At 38.9% G+C, this 27,968-nt stretch overlaps 1 protein-coding gene across 1 annotated transcript in view; it reads left to right on the forward strand.

Annotated features, from left to right (window-relative positions):
- The window catches only part of LOC134680300 (cell adhesion molecule Dscam2), a 212,826-nt gene that overhangs the window by 165,463 nt on the left and 19,395 nt on the right, over positions 1 to 27,968 (forward strand). Inside the window, exons 9-24 of the mRNA XM_063539410.1 lie at positions 3,729 to 3,975; positions 4,813 to 4,966; positions 10,148 to 10,299; positions 10,813 to 10,903; positions 11,181 to 11,347; positions 17,392 to 17,537; positions 17,756 to 17,891; positions 20,316 to 20,435; positions 20,750 to 20,926; positions 21,514 to 21,658; positions 21,945 to 22,093; positions 22,809 to 23,028; positions 23,611 to 23,756; positions 24,191 to 24,359; positions 24,686 to 24,834; positions 27,701 to 27,847. Coding sequence (XP_063395480.1) covers positions 3,729 to 3,975; positions 4,813 to 4,966; positions 10,148 to 10,299; positions 10,813 to 10,903; positions 11,181 to 11,347; positions 17,392 to 17,537; positions 17,756 to 17,891; positions 20,316 to 20,435; positions 20,750 to 20,926; positions 21,514 to 21,658; positions 21,945 to 22,093; positions 22,809 to 23,028; positions 23,611 to 23,756; positions 24,191 to 24,359; positions 24,686 to 24,834; positions 27,701 to 27,847 — 2,515 coding nt within the window. The remainder of the gene's footprint in view (positions 1 to 3,728; positions 3,976 to 4,812; positions 4,967 to 10,147; positions 10,300 to 10,812; positions 10,904 to 11,180; positions 11,348 to 17,391; positions 17,538 to 17,755; positions 17,892 to 20,315; positions 20,436 to 20,749; positions 20,927 to 21,513; positions 21,659 to 21,944; positions 22,094 to 22,808; positions 23,029 to 23,610; positions 23,757 to 24,190; positions 24,360 to 24,685; positions 24,835 to 27,700; positions 27,848 to 27,968) is intronic.

A 27,968-nucleotide genomic window follows, 5' to 3' on the forward strand; every position in this document is an offset into this window, starting at 1 on the left:
AAAACATGTTACTCTTCGAAGGCCGCAAAAATATATAACACGGTCTTATGGCTCTAATTATAAGATCGTGTCAGATATTTTTGTGGCCTTCATTGTGTAACATTTTGCCAGTGCTGTACAACGAAAATATATAATAACTTTTTGCGAAATGAAGGGTGCGGAAGGTCGCAGTAAGCAAACGTCCCTAGGGGTAACTAATTTGTCCTTTCCGACCCGTCCTCGCGGCCCCGGATGGGTCAAACGATAATATATTTTCGTTCCTTACTCATGTATTCGTCGTGAATTGTGTTATTATGACTGGATTAGCCGGCAACGTGACTGTAGGGACTTGTAATGGCTTTTTACTAATATAACTTTAAGTGGTTTCATGCACTCTTGTGTAAAATGTTCTAAAGGGCTATTACAAAAATATATACCGGGTGTGGCCTGTAATATGAGCAAAAAATTAAACTGTCGGCTGTACTCCTCTTACTGACTAACATTTGTTCAGCGACTTTTAAAAATAACTTATGGTTTGATTTTTAATACACTTTAAAGTTTATTCTAAGATGGAATGTATTGCGAATTTTGTTTTGTTTAAGGCGTGACTAGCAACGTCAATCACAATGATATGGCGTGGCGACGGCGTCCATTGAAGATAATATTTATTTTGTATGAAAAATAGGGAGTCTAAATAATTCATAATTTTTAAAAGTTGTAGAACAAAAGTGTCACCGTTTGAGGAGTACAATCTATGTATTAATTATTTGCTCATGTTACAGGCCACACCCGGTATAAACGTATATGTTCAACCGTAATGTGTGGCATGATAAATCGTGATATACGGTTTTGATTAATGCATGGGCGTAGCAAAACCGATTCCAGTTGTGAGCCGGGTGACCTAGACTACATTTAAAATCGAGTATCAATAGTTAGCAACTACTTATATATACAAATTATTAATAAGCCATCGAACCATATCTTGGCGTCTATGGCATAGTACACGGTTAGCCTTACTTTATCTTAGGTACCTACCTACCTTTGGAGTGCAATAGGTATAATTTGGTAGCCGTGGCTACTACACGGTTGGAAGCTACTAAGGTCGCAATATTTGGTTACAAAATACGAAAGCCTCGTTGCCAAGCGAGTAGTAGTCGCTTCTTTTATTAAATATTGTGTATGTGTGCGTCATCTGTATTGCAGTGCAATTAAATATAAACCAACATGTTGTGCTTTAACCCCAAAAATAATAGAGCACGACCAAACTTGATGTGTTTTAAAATAAATTGTCGCGTTTTTCCATTTGGCGGTAAAAGCTGCGGTTTATGACGTCATAGAACGCTTGCACAGTATTATTCTGCAAAAAACGGATGACCTATAGATGACCTATTATCTTAAATTTAACTTTGATGTTTATCCAATATCCATTGACAAAATTAGTAAGTAGTTTTAGCAGCTTTTATTTTTACGCTTAGTGATGATTTCAGCCAGATTAAGTTTTAATATAATATTATATTAAAACGTTGGTTTAGCCATTAATAAATAATTCTATTTTTACGGGTATCAAGCGGTTTGTAGTTGTAGCCAAAAATTGACGATTAGCGATAACAAAACAGCCAGATTAGACTTTATTTAATTAAAAGTAATTTGTGATTTTGTCACTAATACTTAGTTTTTCATCTTTTTTACTAACCATTATGGACCACTGTTGTCTATTAAATAAATTAATTTAATTTAATTATAATAACACCTTCGCAATGAAATTCATGTTCAGCTAGGTAATTTGCACACATAGCCACCTGAAGTATTACCTATTGAAACAGCGGGTGTCAAATTCAAAATGATTTCCGCACAAAAATAATAATGTTTGACTCAATACATTTGGCACACCTCACCCTATTAGCAACGTTTGCTGCTGATTATATGTACATACCTACCTACATAAGAACACACACCAGAATTGCCGAGTCTTTTCTCAGACACTTAAAATTCCTCTCGTGTAATAAATCCTTAGCTGAAGCAGCAGTGAGAAAGAGCGGTCCCTTTCTGATTGTTTCAATTGGGCCGGACGACGCAAACATTTGTTCGGGATGCTCCTGACCCTTTATAGTTTAGAACGAAGGAATTGCAAATGAGATGAAGAACTGTAGGTCACATCAATTTTTAAACAGGCCGCACATTGATGAATAGTTTTGAAAACGGCGGAGATTTTATTTGGGTATCCTGCTATTTACGTGCATTGACATGTTAGGGTTTTTTTTTATTATTGGGCTAAGGTATATTCAGGCCAATTCGAACGTACACTGACATGAGATTGATATTTGATACATGATTAATTATCGTGCGTCTCGCCCCCGCCAATACATAATAAGTATACGGCCAAGAACGAGCAAAAGACACGATAACTTCGAATGACATCAGTTAGATTTAGTGTAGCTACGTTCGAATTGGCCTGATTGTCTATCATCAGTACGGATATGATGGTCGTTCTTGTCTACGTGAGAGCCTGATTGATTGATATTGATATTTATTGAAATCAAATTTTACAGCATTACAGCTAACACCAATGCACTGTAAAATCAAGTAGTAAAATTAAAGTACCTAAGTAATAATAAAGCGATTAATAAGCTACTAAGATATTACATGTTTGATTCGCAAAAACGTAAAAAATCTTTAAAAAGTTTATGACTTTCGTCGGCAAACAAGTCGGAGTTAGGTGCAAAAGATAAGAAATTATTAAGGAGTGTCCGGGAACGGACAATTGGAGAGTACTGGTGTGCAGTCGTGTGAATGGTTCCATTATCTAGGAGGTGATAGCTACCACAACGTAAGTAGTTGTCGGGAACAAAAAAGGTAGTCGTTTTCGTCACCAAGTCTGATAAAACGGTGTCCGTCACATTCTATCCCACGGTGTTAAAAAGTGACAGTTATTTTATCACGTGGATAAAGATGGATAAAGCCATCCATAATACGCCGGCAGAGCTTGTTTACATTAAAGTTGACTATTGTTTTACCATACCTACATAGTCGGTCACAACTTTAATAATCCGAGCATGACTTTCGGTGGAGTTTTGATCATGTTATCATATTACAATGTAAGTAGACGGTATATCTAACGTGGTGAAAGTTTATGTACGCTGCAGGGGGCTTAGTAACAAAGACAAAGTTTTAGTCCATTAATGGCCACTCAACTCTAATGTAGCGTTACTGAAGAACTTGGATAAGTTTAATAGAAGCTCAACATGCGGACACTAATTTAGATTTCAAAGTTAACAGATTAACAACTTAACTTTTTTTTATTCTAACCCTCTGCCGCCCTTCAAAGTAAAGTAAAGTTGGAAAACTTCCACCCCTATTCCAAGTTCTTGTGACATTGCTATTTTAATCGATATCCTGAGCGCATATTCTTGACCTTGGCTTGACTTTCATGATCGCATAAAAGTCGTTTTCTTTAGCCCCATATAAAAAAAATTGTCAAGTAGAGAAATTGACATTCGCATCCCTGTAATCATATTATTTGGCACTCACATAAAAACACACAATCCTGAAAATTAAACCATCTAACCCAGCGCATGCGGCCTGCGAACGCTTCACTTGCGGCGCGCGAGCCTCCTTGGCTATTTTGTATATAATGTTGACAAACGACAATGTCTGATAAAGTGCGGCTCGCGACAACTTGGTTGCTAAAAGGTTGCCGACGGCTGATCGAACCTAATAAAAAAAACAATTAACTCTAATTTATTTCTCAGGTGGTGAACAGTGGTGGCACAGCCACCATCAACTGTTCATGGAGCGGTTGGCCATCACCGCGACTAGAGTGGCTGCACAACGGAGTGCCGCTCGGGGCGGGCGTGTCCGGCGGACGCGTCAGGATCACGGGACATGGGGAGCAGCTGGTCATATCGGCGGTGCACCGGGCGGATAAGGGCGTGTATCAGTGCATGGCCAGGAATGAGAGGGACTCGTCGCAAGCCAGCGCTGAGCTGCGGCTAGGAGGTTAGATCGAGTTGCAGTTTTAGTAGAGGCTCTATCACACGTCTGTATAACTTTTTGTCTGCTCATGGAGCGGTTGGCCATCACCGCGACTAGAGTGGCTGCACTACGGAATGCCGCTCGGGGCGGGCGTGTCCGGTGGACGTGTCAGGATCACGGGACATGGGGAGCAGCTGGTCATATCGGCGGTGCACCGGGCGGATAAGGGCGTGTATCAGTGCATGGCCAGGAACGAGAGGGACTCGGCGCAAGCCAGCGCTGAGCTGCGGCTAGGAGGTTAGTTGGTTTGACTTGCAATACGCATTTTTAGGGCTCATTTAGACAATGCGAGAACTCGCATGCAAGTTTCATTACATTGCGGTTTTTGATCGGTCGGTTGAATTGGACGTAACCAACTGCAATGAAACTAAAATCGCATACGAGTTCGTGCGCCGTTTCAATCAGCCCTTAAAGTTGTGATACTCGTAGCCATTCAAAAACATTTTAAATTTGGAACTGGTAGCGCAGGAATACGCAAAATAACTCAATAATTACATGAGTTCGCCAATAGTGGTAACGGCTGTTTATGGGTGCAGTGCTGGCACAGTAAACAAGATGCAGTATGGTGTGGTGTTGGCGTTGGTGTTGGTGGCTTTAACCACAATTCTCATCCAATCAGAAGCGTTCTAAGCAGTGACGTCATCAATCCATAACATATTTCTTAGAGCAACATAGACAACCTCATTGACCGAAATCCATACGTCCTGTTGTTTGTTAGTTTTTTCTTAGGCAGCTTGAAAAAATTGGTATCCATTTTAACAAATTATAGTGGACATAACTAAATATGTGATTTTTCAACAGATACCGCACCAGAACTCCAGTACACATTCATAGAACAAGTCCTGAGACCAGGGCAGGTGGTGACCCTCAAATGCTCGGCTGCGGGGTCTCCTCCTCCACACTTTACTTGGATGCTGGATGGCCAGACCCTTAACACAATGGCCAAGGGGCATCGGTAAGTTATACCATCAATCTTCCCATATAACCATTCCAGTCGCAGAATCATCAAAGTGGTAACTAAATGTCAGATGTGTCGTAACAGAGTCCACACAATGTGTCTAGAATTGTTTCGAAACAAAGTGTCGTCGCCGTGTGTACACTTTTCCGTAACAAGGTGTCGACACATTTGTGTGCACTTTGCGTGCGGTTTGCGACTAAATCTGACAGCAAATTTGTGACAGCAAATGTCAATATAAAATACCTCTTGAAAACCAAGGTTTGTCAAACTACTATTAGTGTCTTGTGTGCTCGTAAGTAATTCTAGTAAGTCATCATAGGCGATGCAAATGATAATGCGATGCAAATGATAATAATCGACCAAAACCATATAACCACCCAACACCCGTCAACCTTTTACAGAAAAGTTTCTAAAGAAATGCAATAAGCTACTTAGGTCAGCCAACGAATGCCCCAAAAAGTTGTAGAGGGAAATGCTCGGAACACAATTTTTGACTCTGTAACTTGGTTTGGACAAGTTAGGAGGTGAACATATCAAAAGTCCCCGGCCGTAGAGCGGGGGGAAGAGAGGGGGCTTTGAAGGTCCCATTTTCCGGTTTTTCGATTATATCTCGGAAACTATGCATCTTAGCGACATGGCCACTTATACAAAATGAAAGTTAATTTAATTTGTTACAAGTTTATTCAGTCAATTTTTTCGATATGTTGAATAGTTTTTGAGATATCCGCTCTTGAAAGTTTATTTAGGGCTCTCAATTTTATCTTGTTATATCTACATCGGTGAAGGTGCTAGGCCGTGTATGGTATCGTTTTTGTATAAATCTGGGTTGCTGAATCCATTTAAGGTATCACATTGACACCATTCCACAAAATTAAAAAAAATCTTTTTAGGGTTCCGTACCTCAAAAGCAAAAAACGGAATCCTTATAGGATCACTCGTGCGTCTGTATGTCTGTCCGTCTGAATACACAAAATAGTTCTTTACCTATAGATGACAGGAAAACCTATTAGAAATGTGCAGTCAAGCGCGTGTCGGACTTAATGTACGGAACCCTTATTACGCGAGTCCGACTCGCACTTGGCCGGTTTTTTTTAAACTCCTCTTGACGCTTAACCGCTGAACCGATTTCGTTGAAATTTGGTATAGAAATAGTTTGCGTCCCGGAACAGGACATAGGATAGATCTTATAACCGAAATCATCTTTTGAAGGTGTGAAAAGTGGCGTGGAAATTTGTACGGGAAATCAATAACCGCTGAACTGATTTATATTAAATTTGGGATGGTCTACATCTTTGATTTAGTTAAAAATTATAAAAAAACATGACTTCAAACCTAAACTTAAACAGTATTAACTTCAAGAAGTCAATTCTGAATTCCCCCCTACACCTCATTTCACACCTTTAAAGGATGATTTTTGAGATAACTTATTATGTCGTGTCTCGGGACTAAAAATATATGTGTACTAATTTAAATTAAAACTGTTCAGCAGTTTAAGCGTGAAGAGGAGTTTGAAAGAAAGTATTTTACTCATAATAAGTTTATATGTTTTTACTTTGGAATGGTGTCAATGTGATACCATAACTAAATTTGGTACTGCGAATTTATACGAAAACGATACCAAACATGGCCTCGTAGCTTTACTGTTGTAAAAGTCAAAATAAAATTGAGAGCCCTAAATTATTATTACGTGGCCAAACTTGTGTAGAAGGAAAAGGAAAAATAAAAGTCTTCGGCAGGAATATAAGACGCAAATATATATATTTTTTTTGCGTTACTATTTCAATCATCAAATAGAAACATGATTATATTATTCTAGTGAGATCCTCATAGATAAACAAAAACATTTACTTAAAAAATTACAAGGTCGAAATGTCACGGAACTTGTGAGTAATATGTGAAAAATAAAAACTTTTATGACAAAAAAATCTGGACACAATTTAAGAAGCATCCAATTGCGTCGAGGAATCATCTGTATTTTTGCTTGTTTCATTACCTCCTCGCTTCTTTTTTTGTCCTTTGTATTCTGTAGCAATTTGTTAAATCTGAAAATAAAGATAACTTGCGTCGTCACGGATGTCGATTTATAGGTTTTAGGGAGTGCAGAATTCGAAAACGATGATCATTTTATAATCCAAGATGGCGGCTACGTATTTTGTCATAAAAGTCGTCATGAATTTCGAAAATGATGACCAGTTTGGAATCCAAGATGTGTGCCGTGCACTTTGTCATAAAAGTCGTCATGGATATCGTTTTATTGGTTTTAGGGAGTGCAGAATTCGAAAATGATGACCATTTTGGATTCCAAGATGTCTGCCGTGCACTTTGTCATATAAGCCGTCATAGATGTTGACTTATAGGTGTTAGGAAGAGCAGATTTCGAAAATGATGACCATGACCAATAAAACGACATCCAAGTCGACTTTTAACATAGTGCATGGCCGCCATCTTGGATTCCAAATAGTTATTATTTTCGAAATCTGCGCTCCCTAAAACCTATAAAACGACAGCCATGACGACTTTTATGACATACTACATGGCCGCCATTTTGGATTCCAAAATGGTCATCATTTTCGAAATCAGGGCCTCCTAAAACCTATAAAACGACACCCATGACAACTTTTATGACATAGTGCATGGCCGACATTTTAGATTCCAAAATGGCCATCATTTTCGAAATCTGCGTCCCCCAAAACCTTTAAAACGACATCCATGACGACTTTTATGACATAGTGCATGGCCGCCATTCTGGATTACAAAATGGTCATCATTTTCGAAAGCGGGGCCCCCTAAAACCTATAAAACGACACCCATGACGACTTTTATGACATAGTGCATGGCCGCCATCTTGGAATTCAAAATGGTCATCGTTTTCGGAATCTGCGCCCCCTAAAACCTATAAAACGACACCCATGACGACTTTTATGACATAGTGCATGGCCACCATTTTGGAATCCAAAATGGTCATCATTTTCTAAATCTGCGCCCCCCAAAACCTTTAAAACGACATCCATGACGACTTTTATGACATAGTACATGGCCGCCATCTTGGACTCCAAAATCGTCATCATTTTTGAAATCTGCGCCTCCTAAAACCTATTAAACGACACCCATGACGACTTTTATGGCATAGTGCATGGCCGCCATTTTGGATTCCAAAATGGTCATCATTTTCAAAATTGGGGCCCCCTAAAACGTATAAAACGACATCCATGACGACTTTTATGACACAGTGCATGGCCGCCATTTTGGATTCAAAATCAAAATCAAAATCAAAATATACTTTATTCATGTAGGCTTAGCAACAAGCTCTTATGATTCCAAAATGGTCATCATTTTCGAAATCGGCACTCCCTAAAACCTATAAATCGACACCCATCTCGACTTTTATGACAAAGTGTTTGGCTACCATCTGCATGCAAGACATTTTTATTATTTTTACGTACAAAAACTTCCAACCGAGATTTAATCGATAATTTATTCGATTAATATTCAGATTAATTCAATTTCAATCTATGTTAGGTCGACTAAACTAATCGCGATTAAAATTTGAGGATTAACTTTTTTTATTCCATTAATTAGTCGAATAAACAGTTCAATCTATTAAGTCCCATCTCTGACCACGGCATTTTTACACTTTGAGAATATCTGAAAACAAATGAACACAAGGAGCCATTTTGCAAATCCAGTAACTTTGTTATTACTTTTGACAGCGCGTGTCATGTGTCTACACAGAGTCGACACAAAGTCGAAACATTTGCGACTACTTTGTGACTGCAATATTTCTCAGCCTTAAACCATATTTATACATCATAATTAACAAGTTTCGTAGTATGTAAAGCGTTATTTCTGTTATTTAAGTATAGTATACGCATCGAAGTACTAAAAATGCATCAAATAATATAGTTATGAACACAGGCACTGAGAAGTAAACAATTTCATTTCCGGCTAAACTAAAACAATGTGGTGGCGCGTTGATTATATTACACTTAGTTTATCAAATCACTCGAGCAGTTTAATTCCCCATAATAATTTAAATCCTATTGTAATATAAATGCAAACAATATATAATTACGTCTTGTAATCCGTTTTAGAGATGGCGTATTAATGTCACTTATTTTTATTTAACTATTTTTCCATCTGACAGTTTCCATTTGACAGGAACAAAATGAACGAATGAACGAATGATTTTGGCATAAAGTAGTCGCAAACTCGTAACAATGTGTGCACACGGCGACCACACTTTATGTCACTTTGTGTCATGTGTCGACCCTTCCCCATTTCTGGTAACTGTGTCGACACGGCGACGACTCTGCGACTGGAATTGTGACCGAAACAGACGGTGTCGACACAAGATGTGTCTACACCGCGTCGTAACGGCGACTGGAAATGGTTGTATGGGTTATTTTAGTAAGTTATAATGCTTGACACTTTAAGTTTCTATACTCTGTATCTTTAGGTACCTATTTAAATAAAAGCACAGAATAAATAATAGTACTAGGTACAGAAGACTCACTCTCTAACAAAACGCATCTGTTACGATCAGCACAGATATCAAAATTGGGGTGGAACGGATATGTACTTTTAGCTACCTGTAGCAAAGCGACGAAATCGCGGAGGGAGCCACGCCTGATAAAAGTAAACAAATAATTTGTGCATTTTTTTGTAGTACCTATAACATTTATTGGTTAACCAAGCAAATAAAAAACCAAAACTGTCATTGAACGACCTGCCTTTAACCTACATTATTTGATCATGTAATGTTTTCATCTACCCTAAACTGGCTTTAGGAATTTTAGGAGTCATTTGAGGGTAGATTTTGTTTACTTTTATTTAAACACCTAAAGAGACAGAGTATAGAATATAGAAGAACCAGCCGGCCTAGCCAAGGTTGCAATCGCTATCGCTTCGACAACGAAAACCATTATGTCTCTCTATCACTCTTCCATATTAGTGCGAAAGTGACAGTTGCGTTTCGATCGCTACGGAGCGTAAGCGATTGGCATCTTGGCTACGCGGCCTGCTCGTACTTACGAATAAGGTAACTGGTAAAGAATGCCTAACTGTTTAAGGTTGACTGGTAGAGAATGCCTTATGGCATTAAGTCTGCCTTTTGTACTATAAGGTTTTCTTTTGTGCAATAAAGATTAAATAAATAAATAATAAATAATCTGTGTCCAGTTACAGCGTAGAACAGTTTGCGACCAAAACCAATGATGTAGTGAGCTACCTCAACATCTCGGCGGTGAGGTCGGACGACGGCGGCCTATACACGTGTAAGGCGGCCAACTCTCTCGGCGAAGTCTCGCATACCTCTAGGCTTAATATTTACGGTAAGCCTACCTCAATTTCCTGCAACTATATAGGTGGTGTGCTGACGTGCCCAAAATGTGCCCAAAATTTAGCGAGAAGATAGGGTACGTGAGCCACCTAAGGGCGCACCAGAGAGTGGAACAGCTACACTTTAATTTAACAGGACCTAAAAATTGCCTACTCCAGAGCACACAATCGCTGCTGTGGCCGAAATTGGTCAGATCATCATAATCATCAAGCTTCTACCGTCACCTTCAGTAATAATAATAACTCCACGGCCGACTTCGGTCACGGCGACTGTTGTCAACTCCATTGCTGTCGCTGGTGTGCTCGCAAGTGTCTGATGTAGCCGATCTTGTTAGTAAAAGTCACCTCCAGACCAGACCTCTAAATAATACATCGAATGAATCTTTGTGGTTTTCATTTAGGGCTACGAAATATTTCTACTTTAGTTACGCAACATAAGTGTCGCCATTCCTAAATACAACTTGTTTTGACTCTCAAGGTATTTACGGTGTTATTTTTTCTCGCAGGTCCACCGTATGTCCGTTCCGTTGGCCCAATCAGAGCAGTGGCCGGCCGGGAGCTAGTGATGTACTGTCCTTACTCCGGTTATCCCATCAGGTAATGTTTGGTTCGGTTCTAGACTAACCCATTCGACGCTACGTTACTCCGTAGCACGTAGCATAGTAATCGCGTAGCGAGTCTGCAGTGGCGTAGCTATAGGCGTGGGCGAAGTGGGCCGCCGCCGAAGGCACATTGAAAGAAAACGGTCTCGCAGATGCGACTTCGCCCATGGCAAGATTAGTTCACGCTATGCCACTGCGAATCTGTCATGCTGGTCTTGCAGCGAAAAGCGTTTGTAGGCCCGTCATGCTAATGCGTGCTATTTTTGTTATAGTTCAGTCAAATGGGAGCGGGACGGGAGTCCTGTAGAATGGGACAGTAACATGGAGGGAGCATTGCGTGTGTCCCGAGTGGAGCCCTCACAGGCCGGCGCTTACATGTGCACTGTGACTGGCCCACATGGGGAAATCGCGCGCAGGGAATTGCAGCTTGTTGTTAGCAGTGAGTAGTTTTAATCAACGTGTAAATAGGGTAATTCGCCAGTAACTGGCCACCGCCAGTAATTGGCCATCCTAAACTAAAAATGAATTCTATTCACCTACAAACAGAATTCATTTTAATATAAGGTTTCAATAATTAGCCGCCTTATATTAAAATAAATTCTGTTTATAGGTGAATAGAATTCATTTTTAGTTCAGGGTGGCCAATTACTAACAGTAACACTGGCGAATTATCCTATACCTATGCTTAAACAAACTTATAAAATACCAGCGGCGCGGCGGTAGCAATTTTATCGTTTGTTACCTTGCTTGTCACGTTCTAACAAGTATGTAAGTGCAAAAGTGACGGGCATAGTGACAGACGATAGAAATGGAACTATGCTGCGCCCGCAGGAAGCAAGATTTTCTTGATTCTGCGTCTTTTTTCAGGTAAATATTTGTACAAAGCCAAACGTATTGAACTGCAAAAAGAAAAGTTTAGGTTGAAAAAAATGTGTTTAAAAAATAATTCAAAGTCAATTAAGCAATATAGGTTACACTTACCTAATTTTCCTTTCCAAACTACCAAAACAGTATAACAACACATACCACATACATATAAATCAAAGCTTTAGAAAGAACTTAAAATATACACAAAATGCTCTAAAGGTTAAAATGTAGCTTGCATAATTCGCTTAATGCAGTACAATAGAGTGCCTACTTAGACTCGCTTTGTTATGAATTGAAAAGCAAGCTCTTTGTCATGGTAATTCATCGCTAATTAGACGTTGCTTAATTGTTAGACATGAATAGTCTCCTTGGAAATCTGCATTATATCTAGGGGCGATACTTATTCCAACTTAATTGTTGTTCCAAACAAGAATCGTTTAAGTTGTATAAAAATAGTTGAAATGATATAGTTCAAATGCCGCTTCAGTGTTCTTTGCAGTAAAACGTTATACGCGCGTATTCGATCTCCAAATGGAGTTAGTGACACCATTACTTAGCATTTTACTTGGCTAACGAAGATGAAGTGGCAACGTTTTTCAAAGTATTTAAACATGTAATGTATAGGTAAAGTTCTTTTAACTTTACTTAGAAACACAGTTTAAAATAGGGTGCAAATGTGTAACAGCTCCTTATGGGTCGAAGTAAAAGATTTAGGTCCACAAGGGCCTCTAAATCCTATCTTATAAGAATAAGCCACAGTATAGAAGTGATAATAAAATTTTTGTTCATCAAAACTAAAACTTTTAATCATCATATCACCCCTTTATCGCCCACTGCTGAGCATAGGCCTCTCTTCTAGTACGCCACTTGTCCCGGTCCTGAGCTAATCTCATCCAGAAGTGACCCGCAGTTTTCCGGATGTCGTCCACTCAACGAGCCAACGGACGCCAGGCGCTTTCTTTCATTTACACAATAATAATACACATCTGCCCAACCACGAAAAATCTTAAAAACTCACCTAATTGACATAAAATATACTAGTTTCTACTTGTACTTTATTGCCCAAAGTACAGTTTAAATGAGTTTTCGAATATAACAAGTATTTTATTTGTGGTAACAGAGCTTCATGAGATAAAACAGCAACCTATCTATTAAGTAATACTCAGAGGTCCGAAACATAATATATATATTTAAATTAAACCATCATAATATACAAAAACAGATATTCCTTTCTTATTGACGCTGTGACATATTGACATAGAACTCGTCAAGTTTCATACTAACATTTAACGACTAATCAGCCAGTATAAATCTATACATACTCAACACGCCTCCTTAGATTTATACATGGCAACACATAAACACTTGCAACACTAATGTACAATATTAAATTAAATTGAAATCACATTTTTTGAACAATTACAATTGTTAAACTTTATCATGAACACGATGTATAACACGGTGTATATTATGTTACATTTAACATTTGTCTAAATTTAAAGAATTTAACATGACCTAACGATTTAGTCAGGATATCCGCCACATTATTTTCAGAATTCACTTTTATAATATCTATAACACCATTTTTAAAATTCTCATGTACATAGTGATAATGCACTTCAATGTGTTTTGAGTTTTTCGTAAAATTACCATACTTGGCGATAATCATCGCACCTGAATTATCTTCGTACATATTGACTGGATCATTGAACGTTAAAAACACATCATTAAGCACACTTCGTAAAAGAATGATCTCAGTTACGGCTTCGGATAACGCTATATATTCGGCAAATGTTGAAGACTTAGTTACACTGCTTTGTTTCTTTGACTTCCAATACACAGCGTTTCCGAATAACCTTATTACAAATCCTGTGGTAGATTTTCTATCTAAAACATCTCCGGCCCAATCGGCATCTACATAACAATCCATAATATTAGCCTTCAAGTTTTGGCAATACGTGAGCTTAAGGCTCTTTGTCGCGTATAAATATTTTAAAACACGCAATGCACATTTAAAATGAGTCTCGTTATAACTATTTTGAAACCTGCTCAAATAATTGACACAATAAGCTATATCTGGTCGAGTACCAGAACTAATATAGAGCAACGCTCCTATCAAATTTCGATATTTTACATCCTCATTCAGCTCACATCTGTCAAGTTTCATATTAATCTCCATCGGTGTTTTATACAATTTAGAATTTTCAATTTTATACTTTTTTGCTAACGACTCTATATATTTTTCTTGGCTCAAAGTTAAAATATTCGCTTTACTGTAATCATACTCAACATCAATTCCTATATAGTTTTTAACTTTTCCCATGTCCTTCATTCTAAAATAACTACTCAATTTATTTTTTATCGTAGCAACCATTTGTTCATCTTTGCAAGCAATTAATAAATCATCTACATATACTAATATATATACTGTTTGCTTATTATCAGTTTTCACATAGAGACAATAGTCATATTTACTTCGTCGAAACCCTAAGGTCAACACAAATTTATGAAAACATTCGTACCACGCACGTGGGCTTTCCTTTAATCCGTATAAGGACTTATATAATTTATATACTTTACCAGTATCATCGTTATATCCTAACGGTTGTTTGACATACACTTCGGATAACACTTTACCGTTTAAAAAGGCAGTCTCTACATCCATTTGATGTACATGTAGGTTAAATTGACAACAAAATGATAAAAGCAATTTCAAAGTTTGCATTCTAGCTACAGGTGAATATGTATCTTCGACATTATCTGTCTGTTGAAAGCCTCGTACCACTAACCTTGCTTTATAGAGACCGTTGGTTTTCTTCGTATACACCCATTTAACGTCAAGTACCTTTTTGTTCTCTGGAGCATTTACCAGCGTCCAAGTATTATTTTTCACAAGACTGTTCATCTCTCTATCCATTGCCTCTTTCCATTGCTCTGCCTCGTCAGATTTGGTCGCCTCCTGAAAAGTATCTGGAATCATCGCATCACAATAATTAACAGTTATACAATAGTAGCCGAATTCTTCGTCGAAACGGACTGGTGCTTTAGTTTGTCTCTTAGACTTTCTCGTCTCATCGATTACGTTGTCGTCATTATCATTATCATTCTCTTGTACTGTATCTTCAGGTTCATATTCATTTAGGGTATCTTCCCACTTTTCTTCTTCTTTTTTATTTTCCTCTTTACTTTCTTCCTCACCGTCAAAAGCAATTAATTTCACATCTTTTTCAATTATATCTACGTGTCTTGCTATGATAATTCTGTCATTAATCAGTACTCTATAACCAACATCTGTATATCCGAGTAGAATTCCCATTTCTGATTTATGGTCCCATTTTGACCTTCGCCTTTCTTCTGGCGTTCTAACATAAACTTTACTGCCATACATTTTTAAATATTTTGCAGATGGTTTCTTCTGGAAAAATAGTTCATAGGGAGTCATTCTTTCTTGAGTATTTGTCAATATTCGGTTCTTTAAATAAGCTGCTGTTTTTACGGCTTCTGGCCAAAATCGTCTGTCAACTTTTGCTTCTGCTAAAAGGCATCGTGCCATATCCATAATCGATCTATTATATCTTTCTGCTGTACCGTTCAACTCATGCACATATGCCGGGCAGGGCTTAATCATAATACCCTTTTCTCTCGCATAATTAAAAATTCTTTTGTTAATATATTCTCTACCATTGTCGCATCTCAATTCCTTTATTACTTTTCCTGTTAAATTTTGTAGCTCATTTACATATTCCACAAAACAGTCATATACTTCTTCCTTTGATCCGATACAAAATACTTTTGCCAGCTTGCTAAAATCATCTATAAATGTTAGAAAATATTTTTCTCCTTGATGTCCTGTCGTTCTATGTGGTCCATTAACATCCGTATGCACAATCTGTAATATATCTTCCGCTTTCGTCCTATTATTATTAAATGGTAAGTTATGCATTTTGTTTTCAACGCAGATCGCACATTTCATATAGTCTGTCTCTAATTGCTCAGGTATTCCTTCCAATAGTTGTTTTCTGCACATAACGTCAAGATGATTGAAATTTACATGACCAAGTGTTCTATGAAGTTTTTCTTTAATTGTCATATTACTGCTTGCGACATTTACACCAATTGTTTTTGTAATGAAGCTTGTCATTTTATATAATCTGTCCTCCTTCTTCGCAATTGCTATTAGTTCTCTATTCCGGTTATATATCTTTGACAAATGTCCTGACGAAATTATTGTGTGATTGTCTGTAATCTTCGCATAGCTCAACAAGTTTGCTTTCATCTCTTTTATGTAAAATACATTACCTATGACCACTTTATTTTTATTCTCATAAACAGGAAAATATGTCGCAATGCTGCCAACTTTCGTTGCGTTCAAAAATCTTCCATCGCCAACTTTTACTTTTACGGGCATCTTTAAAGTTATATATTTGTCAAAATATTCATCAGTATTTACGATGTGATCTGTGCAGCCGCTGTCTAAAAGCCAATTTATCTGACCCGACTTTACCGTATTCTCTTCACTTTTCGTCGAATTATGCACAATAGATGTGTGGAAGCTATTTCTGTTATAATATGTATTGCTCTGGTAAGATCCTCTACCTCTATTTGGTCTAAAATTATGGTCACCGCGTCCACGACCATGATGTGGACCTGAATGTCCGCGTCCGCGACCACGACTTCCGTGCCAGCAATCTCTGCGCACGTGACCGGGCTTTCCACACGTAAAACAAGTCGGTTTATTTTCAGTATTTACTTTAAATGCGTTCGATCGGTTAGGTAGCTCTTCATCTACTTTTTGTAAATTTTTCATTCGTATTTTACTTTTCAGGTATTCAACAGTTCTTTCAGATTCCGGTAACACGTCTATTAAATCGCCTATATAGCTATAACTTTCCGGTAGCGCTTTTAGCATATAATTTAATTTTTCACTTTCAGAAATAATGGCGCCGGCATTTTTCAAATCATTGACACATCGTTCAAAATCGTCGAAGAAAACATTTATATCCGTATATTTAGCTAGCTTTATATTTTCTAGATTATTTCTGCACACAATTTGTAAAGCGGTTGATTCTTTCAAATACATTTCGTCGAATTTTAATATTATTTTATATGCCGACTCTACCTCGCTTATATATTCTAACTGCCGGTTGGTAATAGCGCTGTAAATATAATTCGTAGCCTGAATATCCATTTCTTCCCATTTACTAGCATCGTCCTTGTCTGTTTTATCTCTTGTAGCTACTTCCTTGCATTTTTTAAACTGTAAATATTTCATCAACCGAATTTTCCAATTCGCATATTCGGTTCCGTCAAACACGGGTATAATTATTTTATCGTTACTACTCATTTTTCCACTTACTTGTATATATCTTTCTTCATTAACCATTCACACGATGCTGCTACCATATTAAGTAATACTCAGAGGTCCGAAACATAATATATATATTTAAATTAAACCATCATAATATACAAAAACAGATATTCCTTTCTTATTGACGCTGTGACATATTGACATAGAACTCGTCAAGTTTCATACTAACATTTAACGACTAATCAGCCAGTATAAATCTATACATACTCAACACTATCAACTTTCCTAACTTCGAATCAATTTTCCAGATCCTCCAGAAATCGAACCATTCTCGTTCTCTGCGAACCTGCAGGAGGGCAAGCGCGCCCAGGTCAGCTGCAGCGTGACCTCTGGTGACATGCCAGTTCACTTCACCTGGCTGAAAGACAATGTGCCCATACCCTCGTCTCTACAGGTAAGTTCACAATCGAATTTAAAGTGTTGTGAGACATACTAACATTGAATAGTTTTACGGTTTAGACTCACTTGTTTTTAGTCACTAAAGCGACATAATATGTCAATACTCGTTCTACGCATCAGCGTGTCTTCATTTAATTTGTAATAAATATAGATTTAACTTAAACTACAAACATGTGTAATGTCCACGAAATCAAAATAAAAATACTTATATAGGTGGAAGAGCGAGGCGCTGATTTCTTTAGCAACCTCGTATTCAAAGAGGTGTTCGCAAGACACAGCGGTCTATACACTTGCGTTGCATCCAACTCCGCAGCCAAAGTCAATTATACCGCCGAACTGGTCGTCAAAGGTACCCACTTGAGCAAGCACATGAGCACTTGAGCACCTGAGCATCCGAGCACAAGCACTATCACGCTTAACGAGCACCGAGTTATGTTTGTAAAAGATTGGCGATGTTCACTTGTCATCTAGTTTAAAAACGTGCACTGTGTGGTTTGTGTAAACTGAGTCTTATTTCTGACGAGATAGAGTTCAAACTATACTATATGAAACCTACAACAGCTGTTTTTGTAAAGTTGATATGAAATATATACACAAGTAGTCTTATATTGGGCGTCGCCAGTAACTCGTAATAAAATTACGGCAGTTTCTTTTTATTTTCTTTTATAATAGGAAATTTCTCTTGTATTACAAGTTACAGGTTTTATGAAACGTGACCCAGATATAAAGGAGTCAGTGTGCACATAACCACTCATTATATAATAATATAATAATGGTACACCCCATAAAAGCACTTCCCTCTATATTTAATGTTCACATGCAGTGTTATAAAGTTGTATTTTATGTTTGTTTCGCTCAGCATTGGAATACAGACAGCTAGAGGAGTTGGTAACATTACCTGTGAGTGTGTATGAAAGGAGATACCAAATAGTCTTTAAGTTTGGACGACGTTTTTTCTACGCATCACGCATACATAAAATAATATCCTGACTTCGAAACTTCTTGCCTAACTTTTTTTGCAAAGTTTTACTATGTTAGCTTATAAGAAGATTCGAAATCTATTATTATACAGATATTTTTGAGGTTGTATCACATAATATCTATACACCATTTTAGAAAAGAGCTGATACTATCCAAACTGCTGGATCGATGTTTGTCAAACATAGATAAAAACCACAGCAAGGAAACTCGCTTTCACGTATAAAAAAAAACAGCATCGAAATCAGTCCCTCCGTTTGAGAGCTACGATGCCAAAGACAAACAGACATTCGCGTCAAACTTATAACACCCCTCTTTTTGCGCCGGGGGTTAAAACTACTTGATTATGAAAATGGTAACGATTTAGGAAAATTCAGTAAGATACTATGTTTTGAATATATTTTGTGAATTAATGATGCGCGTGATGCCTGTTTGATTATAAATGTTTCGACTGACAAGAGATTTCTACCGGTTTTACCTTGGATGAAGATTTATTACATTTAAAGGAGCTCTAGATGAAAATCATAACATAATATAGGTATGTAAACTAACTATGTTTTGCCCGATGGCGAAAAAACATGGTGGATGTTTTTGTCTGGCGAGCTCGCTAGTGAGCTGAATAACGATTTTTCTTAATAAATAACTTATAGGTATTAGTTTACATTGATGGTTAGCAATTTAAATATTTAAAGCAGCAGGACAAGGTAATGTGTTGTAGGTCATAGGGCTATTCATTATGTTTTAGGTAAAATAGGGTAAGTTAATCACTCATCTTCTTCTTCCTCTCCTGATTATGTTTATACGCCCTGCAGTCCCTGCACCCTAAATTTCCCTACAGCTTGGCAAAAAAGAGTAGAAATTAAAAACTGGTAATACCATAGTGTCGTCCCTTTCAAACCAATTTATATAAGAAAATGGGACGACACTACAGTGTTGCCACTTTTAATTTCTACTCTTTTTTACCAAGCTATACTGGGTCAAGCAAATCTTGTCAGTAGCAAACGGCGGCAAATTTGAAAAATCGCGGGTTAGCAACACTGTGTTCGAATAATTCGAAAATCGCGTGTCATCTGTGCTTTATCTGTGGAATGTGGATCGCGAATGACAGCCATCATCTTTGTTTACATTCTGAATCGATTCTATTTCAAGAGATATTTCTGCTGTGTCACCATTAAATACGAATATATTAAATAAGATTGTGCTTAATCAAAGCTAAGATGCCTACAATGCCTACGGTGGCAACTGAGAAATCTAATAAAATATTAAAATCCAGTAGTAGGACATCTACCTGCTGAAGCAATGATTTTATTCATACATTCTTGTTTAACGGCATAGTCCACTTCTAATTTTATTTTGAGATCTTCAAATTAGTTAATCATTTTTATCAACATCACACACCGCTTTTAAATTGTCCGTCCATACCTATTAATAACAATTTCAAACATTTCCAATAGAGAATCCGCGAGTGACAATTTGAATTGACGGGCGCGCTCAGCGGAAAAAAAAGTTTAGGTTCGATGTACATTGTACATTGCTGCTTTTCTTAGCGCAATACTACTCTTTGAGTGTTGCCCTACTTTAGTTTGCTTTACATTGCTACTGACAAGATTTGCTTGACGCACTATGTCCTTCTTTAATCTATTCCTTTTGTACCCTCACTTTAAAAATACGTCCTTATGACATTAATTCGTCTCGTACATTATATAATGAGTGAAACCAAACAGCATGTCCAAACAAATGACATAACCCAACACCATTTCGTCGCCTAACTTTTTGCCTTATTTTCATGCTGCAGTGTCACCAAAATGGTTGACAGAACCAAAAGACGAAGCCATTCTAGCCGGGGAGCCAGTGGCTTTACATTGCCAGACTACGGGCTCGCCCAGTCCCCAAGTCACATGGATGAAGCAGAGAGGTAATTTCATTATAATGGCCTGACTCATTTCAAGAAGATACAAAATTTCGACGCCGCCGTTCTGGATTACGTTGCCAAGAGCGTACAACTCTGCTAAACCACAATTTTATGACAACAAGCAATAAAACAGTAGATATTCCTACTTTACCGCGCTTGAGCGAAATTACCCGACCATTTCTAATTAAGAAATAAAAAAAGACAGGTTCACTCATGCTAAGCCTACTTAATAACTTTGTAGTCGACCCCAACAGTTTGTCATATTTGATGATGATAATGAATGATTCACTACATCTATATTTTCGTTGTAACTCCAGGTCCTGCATCATCCGACTTCGTCCCGCTGGTGAACCTCGGTGGACGTTTCCAGTTCTATTCAAACGGGACCCTGTGGATCGAGTCGGCACTGCCCTATGACGAGGGGCAATACATGTGCAAAGCTGAGAACGGGGTCGGTTCGCCCCTGTCTAAAACCATTAAGGTTGATGTCAATGGTAGGTACTAGCTCAACATCAATAATATCAGCCAATGCAGACTTTGATTACCTAACCTTAAAATTATATCTATTGTGTAGGGGCCGCTATCGCTAAGTCATCACAGGTAAAATATCACTACACCTTATAAAACAAAGTCCCCCGCTGCGTCTGTCTGTGTGTTTGTATGTTTGTAATCGCGATAAACTGAAAACTACTACTGAACGGATTTTCATTGGGTTTCCACCTATCAACAGAGTGATTCTTGAGGAAGGTTTAGATCAGCGGTCGGCAACCTTTTAGCAGCCAAGAGCCACATAGCAGTCAACGAAGTGGTCGAGGGCCGCACTTTGTTAATAATTAGGACTTTATCAGACATTGTCATTTGTCAATATTACATACAAAATAGCCAGGCAGGCTCGCGGGCCGCAAGTGAGAGGCCGCTGGTTTAGATGTATAATTTGTTAACCCGTGCGAAGCCGGACCGGGTCGCTTGTAATAGAATATATACACTTTATTGACAAACTAAAACTATGTACAGAAGATGACATATAAAAGTAAGATACGTGTATAAGAAAATGTAGAATAACTTATTATATTTTCTTTAGAACCAGCACGGTTTGAATTGACGTCGACCAACATGACGGCACGTCGTGATTCTCCAGCCACGCTTCTCTGCGACGTGCGGGGCGACAACCCCATACGCGTGCAATGGTCGCACAACATGAACCACCTAGATCTTAATACTTATAGGTGAGCACGGGAAACCTGATTTGGAAAACCTTTTTAATGTTTCTGTTTACAATTTATTTTAGTTTAGAAAAGAAGTAGTGTCGTTTACGTAATATCCTTTAACTCCTTTTATTAGATAGATAAAAATGGTTAGGTCACTAAAAATGAGTCATTTAGAGAACGCAGAGAATATAGACTCATATAAGCAAGTAAAATCTACTGACCAAAAACAATCCTACAGTTCAATATTCAGCATTTTAAGACAATCTACTTTCTTTTCGTACTCAAACAAAATCTTTTGTTTCAGGCTAAGTGTCTCCGAAGCAAAGACTGATAGTGGTTTAAGGTCCCAATTATATATCAGCAGAGCCGATAGACCGGACTCTGGGGTGTACAAGTGCCAAGCCGTCAACGCCTATGGTCATAGCGACCATTATATTTACCTATCCGTCCAAGGTGAGTAACAAGTTCATGATTCTTTCGATTACGTCCCGTTGTCTATCCCATGCACAGACAAAACATCCTCCAGACAGCATAGTCGCGCTACCCCCTCTGCGCATGTTCGAGTCAAAAGTGTCTTTGTGTGACGTCCGTGTCTTTGAACGGACCAATCACGGCACGGGACTTCATTCACCTCGTCCCGCGCACCCCCGCATTTTTGGCATTATCGGTTACATGAAATAATTGCTCTAAACGTGGGCTAGAGGATTCCTAGTCTATGATCCCATTGCTAATAAACTCCGAAATTTTCGTCATTTTGATCTCGTTCCTGTATTCCTATTTACTTTTACGTTGTAATAGCTATTTACTTTTATACTATTACTGACATTTGAATATAGTTACACCAAGAAAAGTCTGCAGCGATTTTGATAGCCTACGTAGTGCAAGTGTTATTTATACGTCATAATTACATAAAAGTTTGACGTTTAAAATGACACTTGCACTGCGTGGGCTATCAAAATCACTGCAGACTTTTCTCGGTCTGACTCTAGAATAAATTAGAATTAATTTATTCGTAAGCACAAACGAATGAGACAATACATAATATGAAATGGCCCCACCAAATGGCCCCATCTCAGCATGTTGCTGGTGGCTTCCAGAGCTGATCTTCCGATAAGTACGACCATCTAGTGAAAAGAATCACGCTTACATATATCTTTTCACTCCTCAGAGAAACCCGACACGCCCCACTCTCTATCCGTGACGGAGATCCTAAGCCGCGCGGTGCGGCTATCCTGGAGTCAGGGCTTCGACGGCAATTCGCCGCTCATGGGTTACACCATTCAGCACTGTACCCTGAGCGCTGTCGGCGCAGTCCGCGTAGACCAGTGGCACGCCGCTGTCACTATCAACGTGTCCGTCCATGGGGCGGCACAGCAGCCACAAGTCGCGTAAGTCTTCAGCTTAAGCCCTATTTAGACGATGCGAGAACTCGCATGCGAGTTCCATTGTGGTTTTTGATCGATTCGATTGGATTGAACGTAACCAACAGTCCGCAATGTAACTAAAATCGCATGCGAGTTCGCGCGCCGTCTAAATCAGCCCTTATCCTGTAGTCAGGGTGTAGGAAGGTAGAAGGCAAGTCACCGGTTATGGGTTATAGTGCGCGATTTCGAGGAACAACTTAAAGTTGACCTCGACGCTAAACGCGAGCTGAAAGCACGCCAGCCTGCTTCCATTCACTACCTCTATGTGGCTGATATTCTCACGTGCCCTCAATGTGCGCGGGGGTTCACATGAAAGATCGGTCACGTCAGCCATATTCGGGCGCACGAGCGCCGAGCTAACTAGGAGTCGAAGTGGTCGCCTTGGTCGAAATCGGCTGGAAGCATCATCATCAGCATCATCATGGGATATACCATACCAACACTGTACTAACAGACTAACCATTGATGGACTTTATCTTTTCAATTCGCAAACTCTACTATACTTCCAGCTACTTAGCGAAGTGTAATATTAAAATTTTGTTATAGGCTGACTAAAAAAGGCGATATCCATTACGAGGCACTGCTCAGTGGACTCAAGCCACACACGGCCTACATGATTCGGTTAGCAGCCGTGAACCAAATCGACCGAAGTGCCTACACCGAACCCGTCGTCGTGAAGACGCAAGAAGAAGGTAAAATTGTCACTTGGATATTATGTGAAATCTTTAATGGAACTGTAGGACCCAAAATCAGGGTTTCTTAAACTGGAGTGCGCGATCTCCTAGGGGTTTGCAGAGTTCATTGACAAGACGCAACATAGGTATAGTAGGGAACGGGTGACTAAATATATAGTTTACGTGTTTAAAATTAAGAGGTTCGCAGTCATCTGGGAATTTTAATAGGGGTACTCATGGTAGCTGCTAGTAGGTACTCGTACACAGATATCCTACACTAACACATTTGTCTTCTTTAAGTTCCTCGCCAATGCTGTGTATCTGTGAGGGTTGATGGTCAAGTTTTAGAAAGTTTTGTAGACAGATTTTGTCTGGGTTTAAATTTTCTTGTTCATAAAAGATTTAATAAATTTATATAAACTCGGAAAAGATTTAAAATGTCCTATTTCCAGCACCATCCGAGCCCCCAACGAACGTGCACGTGACTCCGGGCGGGCCGGGCGAGCTGCACGCCGCATGGCGCCCGCCGCCGCGGGAAGCGTGGCACGGCGAACTGCTGGGCTACACTGTCTCTTGTACCGAGATCAGCCCGGGAGGCACGCCTGTTAGGAACTCTACTAGGTACTACATTTTATGTTTTAATCAAAGTTAACTTATGGAAATTGTTAGATAACTTTCAAAACATAAAAATACACAAACACGTGATTTTAGAAGCCCTGATACGTGAGGACATGCTACAATTATATGCTACGAGTCAATTCAATGAGGTATTTTGTCATTTTTGTCGGTAGGGGGTAGGAGCTTAGACAAACTGATGTAGGCACCTATCATTCTCGCTATGTAAGAAGTCGTTATCTTTTGCGTACACACTGCTTACGGGCTTCCTCTGGATAACACAGGGTCAGGATAAAATAGTGGCAAGAAATATACCTTAAACGTTATTTCAGGACATTAACGGTAAATGGGTGGTCAGCGACGGAGCTGAGCCTGTCAGCACTAAGGAAGTTCACGCGGTACGAGGTGCGCGTGCGCGCGTTCAATGGCGTCGCTGCAGGCCCGCCGTCTGCGCCGGTCGCCGCCACCACTTTGGAAGGAGGTAACTCTACTGTGACTCGCAAACTTTATGGCTCCTCTACACGATGGGCCAGCGCCGGCCACTCTAAGGGACGCAGCCATGTGGTTGAATGAGATAGCGATATCACTTGCTCCCTCTAACGCATAAATGCGTCCCTTGGAGTGGCCGGCGCTGGCCCATCGTGTAGAGGAGCCATTACGGTTTCTAACTATTAGCGGAGTCAGTTATAAAGTTGACCCAAAAATTTTTTATTAAGCTATGAGCTTCATCACATATGTTCCTTGAGTAATTCTAAGCATTTCAAGCCTGGGAGCCAATAAGAAATGTGTGTCTACTCGGATTTGTAATGGATTCAAACTTTCAACCCCTTTTTAACCCTGTTAGGGGATGAATTTTACAAAACGCTGAAATTACTTTTCCTGTCTTTTAATAATATTCCTAAATACAAAGATTCAAGTCCCGCGTTCGAAAATTTTTTTGATATCCATACAAACTTTCAACCCCTTTTTCGCCACCTAAGGGGATGAATTTTCAAAAACGCTGAAATTAGTTTTCTTGTATTTTAATAATATATCGTTTTACGAAGTTTCAAATTCCTAGCTTAAAATAAAACTTGAACCCCATACAAACTTTCATCCCCTTTTTAACCCCCTTAGGGGCTGAATTTCTCAAAATCGCTTCTTATCTCTTGTACACTTTATAAATGTAATCTAGTCTGCAAATTTCAACTTTCTATCTTTTGTAGTTTCGGCTCCGAGTAGCAAAAATCTCCAACCAAATTTTTCACCTTTTTACGTTTTTCTTGTAAAATTACTATGAAACTGAAAAAAACAAATATCAGCAATGAATTCTACGTCTTTGGTTTATACGAAAATGATACCAAACTTGCCCTAGTACCCACCAGGATCAGAATAGATTTTTTTAAAGATGACGGGTGGCGGCCGTCTTTGTACCCCACCCTCCCTCCCTACCCCAGGCTAGAAATGCTTAGAATTACTCAAATATCAGATGGGATGAAGCTCATAGCTTAATAAAAAAATTTTGGGTCATGTATGGCAGCGTTACATAACTGATTCCAGTATATCTACTATCTAGCCACTTGCACCATTCCACTAACCCGGGGTTAACCGGTTACCACGGTTACCAGTACAGTTTGACACTAGGTTAACGGTTTAACCGCTTAACCCCAGAATGGTGGAATGGTGCAAGTGGCGCCAAGGAGTATACAGTTATAGTTCGTTTTTTTAGCATTAGAAAGAACTGCGCAGAAGCAAGCGTGCAGTTTTTATCAGGCTTGTTAATTGTTAATAATTATTGAATTATCTAATGTAGCATGGTCAATACATATAATTTACTCCAAATTGTTACCGCTAAAAGTGCCAGATTTAGAACCACAAGCGAACTTCTGCGAAGTTCTTTCTAATGCTAAAAAAAACGGACTATAGAGGCCGACCGAAAAAAGTCTGGAGCGGATTTGATACCCCACGCAGTGCAAGTGTCATTTATACGTCATATTGTCATAGAAGTTTGACGTTTAAAATAACACTTTCGCTGCGTGGGCTATCAAATCCGCTTCAATCTATTCCTGGTCTGACTCTAGAAAGAAACTGGTAGTTTATCTCGCATGCGAGGTACAGCCGCGGCGGCCCATTCATTTGGTACAGAGTGCGTGTCGTTTACTCTTATTCGCCACCACATTATTTAGAAGGAGATAACCGCTTTAACTGGGTGAACTATACAAAACACAACAAACGGCTGGAGTCATTACACGTCTTACTTGAGTCAAAGGGAATTTAGATTAGAGGAATATTCCACATTTTATATAGGATAATTTTTTTATTAAAAAATGGAAAAATTACGCTTCCGGCCAAACGGTCCTATAAAATTTGGAATATCGCTCGCAGACGTATCTGCATGTTTAAAATATGGATTTATTTGTAATTACTAATGTACACATATATTTGTTAAGCCTTTATAAGGCAGAGGGAATATATTTCCCACCTGATTTTGCACTTTATTTCAAAGTAATACGGTTCAATTTTGCATAATTTCTGGCACCCTTATGCCTTATAAAGGGTTAATAAATAAATTGATCCGGTTTTGATATGTTCATAATAAAAAAAAATTGATTTAGAGGAATATTGTCAAAGTAAATTATGTAGTCAGTACATTTACTGCCATCTTTCGACACAAATCTTTAAAACTTTTAGCACGCCATTTGACTTTGATCCTTATTCTTTCACTGATATGTGTTACATTTGTTAAATATCTAAAAGTATCGCCAACTATTCGAAAGTAGGCCAAAGGTAAGGCGCCATCGCTAGAAAAAATGGCTGAGGTTACTGTATCAATAGGTATGAAATGCAGAAGAACAAGAAGGAGTACTTATTACGAAATTCAAACCTAACGAGTATTGTTTAGGCACTTGTCCCACCAAGAGCGAGTAAGCGATTAACTATCGGCAATTTTCTCGCCCAAGAAACGAACAAAAGATTAGGATCCTGTGTTAGTAAAAGAGACACATATATTAATAGTTCATCGCTGGCTGTTCACACTGCCGGCGAGAACACTCGCTCTACTAGTTTGTCGCCGCGATAAGATAAAACTAGCTCAGCGGTACTCAAGAACTAGGACTCAAGCTGCGAGACCAATCAGTCTGCGTATTCGGCTACGCTGCACCGCCCGAGCGAGTGACGCGAGTAATAGCCCGTGGCACTCGAACACTCGCCTATAGCCGAGCGACAAAACTATTGGAGCTAACACTCGCTTCTCGCCGCTCGCCTACTCGTTTCTAGTTTATCGTTCTACTCGCTTATCGCTCATCGTCGGCGGTGGGACAAGTGCCTTAATATACTTTTGATTAATCGCACACGTCTATTTCATCCAGTGCCAGAGTCCCACCCGACCAGAGTGACTTGTTCCCCACTCTCATCGTCAAGCATGAAGGTGGTATGGACTCCGCCACCCCTGGGTCAGCACGGCGGGCTTATCCAAGGATACAAAGTCATCTACTCGCCGCTTACTAGTGACCATGGTAATTATTGTTTATTCATCCAAATTTCCCTACCATATCTAATCTGTAAGATTATATTGTTGTGTTTCATCACTTACCGTCCGTCTTGATGTTGACTGTAAGGGCCGCCATACACGGACTG

This window comes from Cydia fagiglandana, chromosome 3 (genome assembly GCF_963556715.1).
Source record: "Cydia fagiglandana chromosome 3, ilCydFagi1.1, whole genome shotgun sequence".
NCBI classification, from domain to species: Eukaryota; Metazoa; Arthropoda; class Insecta; order Lepidoptera; family Tortricidae; genus Cydia; species Cydia fagiglandana.